Raw genomic sequence first — 12,015 nt, 5'->3', positions numbered from 1 at the left:
TGGTTCATTGAGTTTGAACTTTCCTCCACGCATCACCAGCTTTGTTGCAGAGAAAATGACCACGTCATGCTAATATTCAGCATCTGTAAGTAGATGAGAGATAGTCGCATAAAACTGAAAATGGTTAGATATGTTCACCTAAAAAGTAAGATCCAATTTTGTTCCTGAACATCATGCCACTGGACATTTTACAGCTTTCTGCACTGGGTGGTTCTGCTACAAATGGTTTTCAATTCAAATCAAGATAAATTGTCATTCAACTATACAGGAATACTCATGAGTACTGCCAAACGAGACAGCATTACTACTGGGTCAAGGTGCTAAAACACATTACCAACAGTCACACTCTAGAACACATTTACAGAATAAAAGCGTCCCAGCACCCCCCCCCCCACCGCAATACCACGGCTTGATGCCTAGTCTTCACATTTAGAAGTCAGCAAACCCATATGGAATATCAGTAAAATATCGTGACACAGAATATGCATGTATATAGTCCAGAGTTCCCAGCCCACCAAGATAATCTCTCAACCAGGCAATACCGCGGCTTTGAGACCCAGTCCTTGTTTGGACGCCCGATACCCACTACGTGATACCGCGGCTTAGAGGACTAGTATTTGCATATACAGGCACTTATTGAATATTAGTAAAAACACAACCAGACAAATATATATCTATATAGTCCAGGCTCCACAGTCCAATTGAAATCTTCAGATGACCACAACTACAGCGCGCCGTCTCCGGCAGAGCCCGACGGCTCAGAGACCTCGCCCCCAGGGGCTGAAAAGCAAGTGACCCCACAGCTTTTTACAAGAAGTTTTGTTCCGTGACTTTAATTAAATAGTGGAACAGGTTTATTGTTATCACATGTACAGAGATACAAGGAAATGGTTTTGCTCATGCGTCACACAGACAGATCTTTCCGAACTAAGTAATTGAGGTAGGAAAAGTCAAAACAGAATGCAGTATATAGTGTCACAGTTACAAATAAAGTACAGTGCAGGTAGACAAAAAAGTTCAAGGTCCTTTACAAGGTAGATAGGGAAATTAAGAGTTCATGTTTTAGAGTTTGAAGGGTCCATTTGATAGTCTAACAGTGGGCTAGAAGCGATCTTTCAGCCTGGTGCTATGTGCTCTCAAGTTTTTTACTTTTGTTCAATGGGAGGGGTGAGAAGAGAGAATGACCAAGGTGGGGGGGGGGTCATTAGTTATGTTGGCTACCTTCCTGAAGCACGAGGAAGTTGATACCTATTATTTAACAGAGGCTTTTGTTTATTTATCTGAGGGTTACAGTAGATGCTTTATGTAAATAGTAGGCAGTAATAGTTATTTTCAGATTCCTGAATCATAATTGTTAAGCATACTTGTGAATATTTTGGCTTGGCATTTAATCAGAAGTCTGTTGAAAAAGTTTTTTTTCACTAGTTGTTATTTCACCATAAACCACATAAAGAATTAAAATCATGAAATCAACACAAACTCAATATATTTGTAAAACATTTGAGTTTACAAGTTCTTGAAATATTCTAGAGCTTGATTCCCAATTAAATAAATTGACCTGGTAAGAAAACTTACTTTTATTTAAATAGTTTGTAACATTTGAGGAAAATACAATTTGTCTCTAAGGCCAGAAATACAGTTTAGATTACCAGATTGCAAAAAAAAAGCAGCAAGTAAATTGTCAAAAATAAAACCGGTTTAGGAGAAGAAGGGCCCCGCCTTCCCATGTTGTTTCAGATAACAATTTCAACATCTTCAGCCCTTGTATAATGCAAAGCAACAGAATGAAACTCGTATGACTTGTTTATGTATTGTGATAGAATGTGAGTCATCATTCGTGAGCTGCAATTAATGCAATCACTTTACAGTGCCAGCGATTACTCATCACAGTTCAATTCCTGTCAGTCTTTAAGGAGTTTGTACATTATCTCCGTGATCGCGAGGATTTGTACCAAGTACTCTGGTTTCCTCCCACATTCCAAAGACATACAATTAGGGTTAGAGTCCGTGAGTGCGCGTGCTATGTTGGTGCCGGAAATGTGACACATTTGTGGGCTGCCCCTAGCACTATCCTCGGTCTGTGTTGGTCACTGATGCAAAATGTACATGTGACAAATAAAGCCAATCTTTTTCTCCCCTGCTCTTTCTTGGCCTTGGTGTGTACTACTTACAGATATGGGTTTCACAGCTGAAGAAAAGTGTGCTGATCAACAAATGTTTAACATTTTTTTTCCCACAGGACAATAACTAGTTTGGGTATACTGACAGGAGCCCAAATATTTTCCCTTAATAAAGAAGAACTGAAGTCGGTGTGTGGAGAGGAAGGTGCTCGTGTGTACAGTCTAATCCAAGTACAAAAGGCTGAACTTGATGTAAGAAACTATACAACACTTTCCACTAATTTAATTTGCTTATATTATTTTTTAACTCAGCAGAAGGTGCACAACACTGAATTTTCTTCTGTCTCTGTACCTGCTCAGTACTTAGAAGGCAGGATTTAGACCTGCCGATATTTCTCACAACCTTTACTTAAATTTGTAATCTTGGGGATTTCAGATAAAACTTTATTGATTTTACAAACTTTGTATGTTAGTATACCATTCTGAATTTCACTGCCATGCACTTCCTACCTCCTTGAAATTGGATGCTGCTGAGAATCTCTATCCTGAGGCCAGACTCTGTAAGGTCCTCTGTAAAGGAAATCCTGTATTGAAATGTGGTGTGGAAGTGCACCCAGAATTGTCTAAGATTGAGTAGTTAACAGCCAAGACTGGAGGTAACAAGTCTCAGCTCCAACCCTTGCTCTGGAAAGGGGAGAGTAAGAGGCAAGGAGGAAGAGAGGGAAAGCAATGGCAAGAAGGAAGAGGAAGGGGGACTGTTGGGAAAGAAAGGCAGGGGAGAGGGCAGGGGAAGGAAAAAAGAGTGAAGGGAAGAGAAGTGGGGTGAAAGAAAGGAAAGATAGGAACAGGAGAGAGATAAGATAAGAAAAAGAAGGGGAAATTAAAGAGAAAGATGAGTTGAAGATGTAAAGAAGTGGAAGAGTATGTAAAGGGCAGAGAATGTAGAAAATGGAAGAAGAAAGAGAGAAGGTGGATGGTTGAGAAGTGGAGTGAGAGGGAGAGAGGTTAGAAACAAGTAAATAAACAGAAAAAGATGCAGATGGAAGGCCCCAACTAGGCCACAGCACTCTGAAACAGAGTCAGTCCTTTAAATGAGCTTAGTTTGATTCATTTCAAATATCCAGATATTGACTTGGAGCAGTACTTAATCTCTCCGTTGCTTTGCTTCTGCTTGTTTCTTTGTTTCTGCTCTCCATCCCTCTCCTCCACACCTCTCACCTCTGTTTCTCATCTTTTTTCTCTCCTCAAGCGCCTTCTTCTACCTCTCACTTCCCCCTTCTCAACTGTCTATCCCCTTATTAGTCAATCATTCCCAACATTCTCAAAGACAGCATCTTTAATTTGTTGCACTATTTACATAAATATTAGAATTCATACAGTATGTTAATGTATACTGATGCAATGAAAACTATAATTACCTCAATTATTTTGTAATCGCACATTAAATAACAACTAAATATATTACGGTCTAATTGATGGTCTAATGTTAAGAATGTTGAAGCAGGTTGAGTACCCCTTACCTGAAATTCCAAAATCCACAAAGCTTCTGAAATCCAAATTTTTTTGAACGCTGCCATGACGTCATAAATGAAAAATTCCACAAGGCACTGGGAAGGATCCCAGGCAATACACAGGTCTCTGTACACCTGAGACAGTTCTGAGAAGTGACCTTACATATATTGAGCAAAAGTTAATGAAAATAGAAAAACACTGCATAAAGTGAAAAACTAAGATCTCAATCATGTATTGAAAGAGGATTCATCAGAGTCAGAGTGAAAACATGCTGCTTAATGGTATGCTTATCATGAAACAAGCAAACATCTATCTCGATGAACTGAAAATTTAAGGTAATCGTTTCATACAGAAAAATGATAAAAAAAATATTATATGCAACCAACCCCCTTCCATTGTAGTTGCTGTGGAACGGGTGATTGCTTGAAATTGATGGTGGGTATGAAACCAACCGCAGCACTGGAACCCTATAATAGACGTGGTGTGGGACGGTCATTCAACTTCGACTGTCTGTGGAGGACCCAGCTCCATTAAGTCAGACTGTGCTCCAACTGCAGACTGTTCTCTCTGTGAGCTTTACACTAGCTGTACCTAAGCTGTAAATGTAATGTAAATAGATTTCATGTTTAAACTTGGGTTCCATCCCAAAGGCATCTCATTATATAGATGCAAATATTCCAAAATCTGAAAAAATCTCAGATCTGAAACACTTCTGGCACGAAGCATTTCAGATGAGGGATGTTCAACCTGTAATACTTGATGATGTTGTTATATTACTTGATTATCCTGTTCCAGCAGTTAATGGAACTCATTTATTGCAGATCCTTGTTATTAAACTGCGCAAAGTTCTATAATTTTCTGTCATATACTTCAAGTCATTAATTTTTCTTTATTGTTATATGGCAAAACTTTATGGCATATGTGTTATATGTGAATACTACTTTGCTATTTATGCATTAATTCTATTACTTGTAATTTATAGTAACTATATCTTTGCACTGAACTGCTGCCACAATTCAACAAATTTCACATTGTCTCAGTGAGTGATAATAAATCTGAATCTGATACCTTTTTAATCATAACAAGCTTCTTAAGGATTGGAAACAATCTTTAAGTCTTGAAAGTTCTTACATACCTATACATAATGTATATAGTGCAGAGAGAGACTCCGGAGCCACTGAGTGGGTCAAACAGCTGTTGTCAGGAAAAAGGTATTGTTGACGTTTCCTATTGAGACCCTGATTTGAGAACTGAGCCCTGATGCAAGGTCATGACCTGAAATGGCAGCCGTTTGTTTCCTCCCACAGATGCTGCACAAGCATCTGAATTCCTCCTGCAGTTTGCTTATTACTCCAGGTTCCAGCATCTGCAATCTGGCATGGAGAATATGGGTAATAATAGCTAGCAACGTCTCATGAGAAAATAAAAGTGAAGTTTACATTTTTCACTCTAAATAATCGATATTGTGCAATGTTAATTAATGATAGAGAGGTACAGTTCAAAAGCAGGCCCTTTGACCCATTGAGTCCACGTTGGCTTTCAACCACTCATTTATACTCATCACACGTTAACCTCATTCTCCTTGCATCTAACCATCTGTCCAGATTCTACCATTTTCTTACACACTGGGAGCAAGTTTCAGTGGCCAATTAGCCTTTTAGTGTAAAGCCATCAATTTCCCACCACAAATTTACCCTGTTCTGTTTCCTAATTGAAAGAAATATTTAATCCCATAAGTAGACAAGGTATTTGTGCCTATCAAGAAAATATATTTATTTTCAAGCAACACACATAAAAGTTGCTGGTGAACGCAGCAGGCCAGGCAGCATCTCTAGGAAGAGGTGCAGTCGATGTTTCAGGCCGAGACCCTTCGTCAGGACTAACTGAAGGAAGAGTGAGTAAGGGATTTGAAAGTTGGAGGGGGAGGGGGAGATCCAAAATGATAGGAGAAGACAGGAGGGGGAGGGATGGAGCCAAGAGCTGGACAGGTGATAGGCAAAAGGGATACGAGGGGATCATGGGACAGGAGGTCCGGGAAGGAAGACGGGGGGGGGGGGAACCCAGAGGATGGGCAAGGAGTATATTCAGAGGGACAGAGGGAGAAAAAGGAGAGTGAGAGAAAGAATGTGTGTATAAAAATAAGTAACAGATGGGGTACGAGGGGGAGGTGGGGCATTGGCGGAAGTTAGAGAAGTCGATGTTCATGCCATCAGGTTGGAGGCTACCCAGACGGAATATAAGGTGTTGTTCCTCCAACCTGAGTGTGTAGAGGAGGCCTCCTCTACTGTAAAGATGAAGCCACACTCAGGTTGGAGGAACAACACCTTATATTCCGTCTGGGTAGCCTCCAACCTGGTGGCATGAACATCGTCTTCTCTAACTTCCGCTAATGCCCCACCTCCCCCTCGTACCCCATCTGTTACTTATTTTTATACACACATTCTTTCTCTCACTCTCCTTTTTCTCCCTCTGTCCCTCTAAATATACCCCTTGCCCATCCTCTGGGTCCCCCCCCCTTGTCTTTCTTCCCGGACCTCCTGTCCCATGATCCCCTCGTATCCCTTTTGCCTATCACCTGTCCAGCTCTTGGCTCCATCCCTCCCCCTCCCGTCTTCTCCTATCATTTTGGATCTCCCCCTCCCCCTCCAACTTTCAAATCCCTTACTCACTCTTCCTTCAGTTAGTCCTGACGAAGGGTCTCGGCCTGAAACGTCGACTGCACCTTTTCCTAGAGATGCTGCCTGGCCTGCTGCGTTCACCAGCAACTTTTATGTGTGTTGCTTGAATTTCCAGCATCTGCAGAATTCCTGTTGTTTGTATTTATTTTCAACTTTCTTTTATTCCACAACTGTTATGAAGAGAGGTATGTTTTTCTAAACTGTTTCCGTTTATTCCACTGCTGTCCTAAAGGTGACAAAGGTCCAAACAACACCTGAAAGGTTTCCAATGACTTGTTATGTAGCAGTACATAATCATTAGAAAAATTTCACACAAACATTTTATTGTAAGAGAAGTCATAAAGCTGATATCATCTTACATTCTAATTCACAGAAGCATCGCGGTGATACAGAGCTGGAAGAAATTATGAAACGAAGACAAGAACGGATTGATTCCAATAGCTAGAATTTTACAGCCATTTGTTTAACAATTGGACAGTAAAACAATGTATGACTAGAGAAGGGTTAGTCTCTTCTACAGAATTAATAATAAGCACTAATCATTTTGTGTCTTACTCCTGTTATTTCTAAAGTAAATTAATATTCAGAATTTGCATGGCTTTCAGGCAGTTATATAGTTGGCATAAAGTATTAATATGCATTCTATATGAATATCAAAATTTCTTCCTCTCTCCCTATGTATGTGCATATGTAGCTATTGTAATATTTGTGGACCAATGTTGCCAAAACCTGAAGCCAAGAGAACACAGAATAGATGTAATTTGCAGAGTAAATGTGAAACAATAAAATGGTAACCCTACAGATGGCTCCTGTACTTACAGATACACCTGAGATATCTACTGGGCAGCATTGATGCTGACTGTGTCCTTGCTACATTTATCTTGTGATAGGGTGACTGAAAGCATTGCTGCCACACAGCTCCTGCAACCCTGGGTCATTCCACTTCTTGGATACTGCCTGTATGTGATTTCTCCCTGTGACTGCCTGAGATCTCCCCCGACTACTCCAGCTTTCTCCTATATCCCAAACACATGCTGGCTGGCAGATTAATCGTCTGTTGTAACTTACCCTAAAATGGGTGCAGCAGGAGAATCAGAAGGGAGTTGACGGGAATGTTAAGGGGAATAACTTACATAGAAATAATATGAGGGACTGGGATTGATGGAAATCTTCTGAGGCCTACATGGACTCAAGGAGCAAAATGTCCTCTTCAAAAAAAAAATGGTATAGTTTTGGACAGAATGATTTAATTGTGCAAACAACCCAGATAACATAGAGATGGAATATCATATAATGATTACAATTCTGTCTGTTATAACACTAACATTTATTTCTAGTTATTATGTTATTAATGTGATTTTCCTCAACTAATGAACAAGATTTTCTCCATTTGAAGATAACACTAAAATGAATAGGTTAAAGTAAGCTTTCTTTCATTTATGTAAACAACAATAAGCATATTGTTTAGTTGTTTTTTTCAAGATTTAAAAACTATTGTTGATAATTGTAAGTCTTCTCATAACCATGAGACCTCTACACGTAACTTACTTGCAAGGCTGTCTATGTGTCTAGAAACAACAGATACCCATGCAATCATAACACAAACTCATTTGCTCATATACCCACAAAATACGAATTCAAGGCTGATACTGAACAGGCATTATTTATTGACATTAGTCCAAAATCCAGCCAATATCCTTCTGATACTTGCTGAAGATGTAAAGCCAACATATCCAAGAGGCAACAACAAAAGCATTAATAGTGGATCCACAACCAACAGATGCTATTTACAATTATGCAGGACTGATAATGGAAAGATACCCAAACTCGCAATTCAAGATCCAAATTCAACCATCATGAAATTGGCATCACTCATCCTTTCAGTTACAACTTTAAAAGCTTTGTGGTTTTCCTGTTTCCCAATCTTAAATGGATTTTGAAAGTTCGGTGCTCAGTTTCATGGTTTCCCGAATAGCTTTGGTCTGGCTTCTGGAAGGCTCCTCTCATTCTCTTTGAGTCCAGCCCCATAACCTTGACACATAACCATCAGAAGCTCTTGCCCAAGTTCAGCCAGCTTCAGAGGCCTGCCCAGACCCAAAAGAAGGAATGATCTGGGATGGCTGATTGTGGAGAATGGGGAAACATGGTCTTAGAGAGGTCATGCGAGGATATTATTTGGTGGTCCTGTAATGAGGCTCATCAATACACCGAATGCACATGACAGACATCCTCTATAATATGCAAGGATCTGTTGGTGTTCATTGTTTCAATCTTCTGGAGCTGTGCTGGGAAAACTTGCTGATGATGGTATGTATTGATACCTGCTTTGATTTACTGCCATGCTAACCCCTACTCACATTGTTACACTTATCAAAGTCACCTTGTCACTGCAACCGAGGGCTACTGTGGACTACAGACATCAGTAGTGTAACATCCTGTAACACTGTGTTATCTACCACGACGTCCTTGAGACCAAGCTGGTTTCATCTTAGGGCTTCTGCACTCAGTTGATTTTTTTTTTGCCAGAGTGAGTCATTGGTGAAATTACAAAGGGAATTTGGTCCTGAGCAAGAACTGCAGGTGGCTCACTGGCAAAGTCACATCGGGAGTCATCCAAGATGAGGATGTTAAATAATGGCTAATTCTAGCTCTCTGCCTGTGGAACAAAGCACACCTGATTTGTTCATCATGCCCTGGAAGAAAGCTTGGTTTCTAATATTGTCCTTGTTCAGTACTGAGTAATCTACAGCCGTAGATTTGTTGGATAAACTGACATTAATGAAGTTTACCCTGCCAAATAACAGAAATTTGGACGTCTGCCCTATTATCAAATGATGTATATTCTATCCAACCTCCTGCCCAGTGGCCCATGTTGTTTATTTTTAATCTAATCAGAGCCAGATGTTAAGAAATATTCTCTGACCCGCAATTCTATGAATGCAACTCCCCAAAGACTACCTTCCTATTGTGTGCTTATGTGGCTAAATTTTCTACTTCCAAATATGAGAAATGTAGTGATGTCACAATGATCAGTAATAGTCAATAATGATCAATAATATCAACAGATTTTAATGAGAACATTAATTTATTGCAAGAGTGTGACATCTCATAATTAATCCTTTAAATATCCGCATGTTGCATGCAATGAGCTTTGTCAGAATCCTGCACAGAACGTTCCCTAAGGTAATGACGTTTCAGTTTTTGAATAATGGAAAATTATCTCCTCTAATTATCACTGCATACAAGATCTCAGATTCACGCAGAACTCTAAACAGAGGCTGCATATCAAAGAGAGATTGTTATGTTGCCAGAACAATATTTCTGCATGAGCTGTCTGTCAGTCCCTGTAAAACAGACAACTTGCAGTAACCCCCAAGAGAAATAGCTCAAGAAATCTATTTTAAACTGGGCTATAAATGTTTATTTTTATGCAAAAATACATTTCTATGTGATTTTCGAGTCTGTTGTGTGTAGGATCCTTTATGTATTACAGTATCAAGACTAGCTCATATCCATGTCAAAATTACATTGCTTAATTTTCTGGCATTTTATGTGTTGTAACAAAGTGCATCACTTGACATGCAAGCTCTATGAAAATGTATTGTGCATTGTATAAAAACTCTGTGTCAGGGAAAGTTTAAAAAGTAAGCTTTGTAAAAGATGAACTGTTGAATTTTTTCTGATAAATAATGGAAGTCAGAAGAATTACAGCGTGGTTAGAGAAGCATATTTTTGAATCTGGGTATGTTTTTTAAGTAGTGCTGATTTATAGAACATTCTAGTCATTTTATGAGAATATCTCTTTATTGTAACATGAATAAATGTGTAAAAATTTTAAAATCATGTCATTTTCTTCTGAATGAATACCTTGGCTGTGGTGATATAAACAAATGGACATAGGTGTCTTTGTAATTTTGGTTTATGCATTACTTCAACCATTACAGCAAACAAAAAGCATTCTTAAAAGTATACAAATTTCATCAGTTTTCACAAGTTATTTTCCTAGTAATTTGCTTTCTTTGAGATTTCTAGGAACTAATTGTTCTATATCTCACATTTTGAACATACGTTTCCCTCTCTGGCTTTTTTTTAAGTCTAGGAATACCTCCTGTGGACAAAATAGCTGCCATTATTAGATGTCTAGCTACATCATTCATTTTCTCTTGGTCTCCATCTGTCACAGGCATTACTTTCATTCAGTCCATCCTCCCACTTTCATGCAACTTACTTTGTGCCTTTTTAAAAACTAGAATGTTACCGCTGTGTCTCTCTTCAATAATAGAGTCATGGAGCTGTAAAGCATGGGTACAAGGCCTTTGGCCCGCTGAATCCATTCCGACATTAAAGCACACGTGTTCAGTGATTCCATGCCAATTCTCCCACTCATTTGCACAGTAAGGACCAGTTACAATGGCCAATTAGTGTATCAACCCGCACAAGAAAGGAAACTGGAGTACCTGGGGAAACTCCTCACAGTCAGCTCTGGACACTGGGTTTGAAGGTCTGGCCGGAGCTTCAAAACCAGTGTGCAGCATAATCTGCTGAGATTTCCACTACCTTCTGCTTTTATTTTAAAGAAAGGAAGAGAAAATAGAGGACAGAGAAAGGAAAAGGGGTCCAAGTGAGACAGTGACGGGAGTCCTTTCAAACACACCACTGCACTGCTGTCTAACACAGGGCATATTTATCATCATCAGTTTTATTCTCACGAGCCTATTTTGATTCCAGATTCCAAATATTTTCAATTTAATAGACTCATCTGTGCATTGAGAAACCTGTTCTTTCTCCTCCTATTTCTGTAGCTCCCTCTATCATACAGGAATATCCTAAAAACCTAGTATTTAACCTAGCTTTTCATCATCCATTCAGATGCACTCCAGCATTATTCCTCTGTGAAACACCTTGGGATGTTTAATCACACTAAGTATAAGTAATTGTATGCCACATCAATTCAGTTTGCTGTTCAACCAAATTAACTTTTGGCCATCTCAAAGGTTTCTGACAATGCTATTCAGCCTTAGTTAATTTTAATCTGATACGTTATATGACCAGACTGGGGTTTGTTTTTCAGGAAATTTTGATTTAAAAGATAATGATCTCTTCCGCACACACCGGAAATATTCAGAAATCCCTGCTATCGGAATGGTTCTATTTCATATAATAGAAAACTGAATTGAACCCTCAGCAGGAGAATGATAAAAAATGTGGCACTAGCTGCAACAGGGAGTTAAACCTTATTACATGAACGCAAGAGCAGGCTGGACAAGCATATGACAGAAAGAGATTGATTTCGAACAGCAAAAAGGACCGTGGAGCGTCAACGCTCGGACAATGGATTGGTCGGGCTGTACAGTCTATTTCTCTGCCAGCAACCTGATACAAAACATCACTGCCCCCTGCTTCAAGACGCTGGCTTTGATCATGATTTTTCCCCATAGAAAACAACTGCAGATGTTGGAATGGTGAAAATTCTAATATTTGTAGAGAGGGAAATAGAATTAATGTTTCAGATAATAGAATGATCTTACTACGGTCAACACGCTCCTAGAGGACAGCGGCGCGGCTAATGTAGATGAACTGAACACACTGATGAAAGTGGGAGAGAGGGAGAAGTCCCCCTAGGCAATGCTGTGTGACCTACTTGCTGTTTTCAACAGTGTTTTAGATCTTATTCCAACGATATAAAAAGTGATTAATCCCATTGG

General features: G+C 39.4%; 1 protein-coding gene across 3 annotated transcripts in view; it reads left to right on the top strand.

The window, feature by feature from the left end:
* The window catches only part of eps8l2 (EPS8 signaling adaptor L2), a 213,547-nt gene extending 203,395 nt beyond the window's left edge, over window positions 1–10,152 (top strand). For 2 of the 3 annotated variants that reach the window (XM_063062022.1, XM_063062023.1), the window contains exons 19-20: window positions 2,240–2,372; window positions 6,684–10,152. In XM_063062022.1, coding sequence (XP_062918092.1) covers window positions 2,240–2,372; window positions 6,684–6,755 — 205 coding nt within the window. In that variant the 3' untranslated portion in view covers window positions 6,756–10,152. The remainder of the gene's footprint in view (window positions 1–2,239; window positions 2,373–6,683) is intronic. The other variant, XM_063062021.1, reaches the window with a different exon arrangement.
* Window positions 10,153–12,015: the final 1,863 nt, after the last annotated feature.

This window comes from Mobula hypostoma, chromosome 11, assembly GCF_963921235.1.
Source record: "Mobula hypostoma chromosome 11, sMobHyp1.1, whole genome shotgun sequence".
NCBI lineage: Eukaryota > Metazoa > Chordata > Chondrichthyes > Myliobatiformes > Myliobatidae > Mobula > Mobula hypostoma.
The sequence above is the reverse complement of the archived record's forward strand: the minus strand, read 5'-3'. Positions and strand labels throughout refer to the sequence as shown.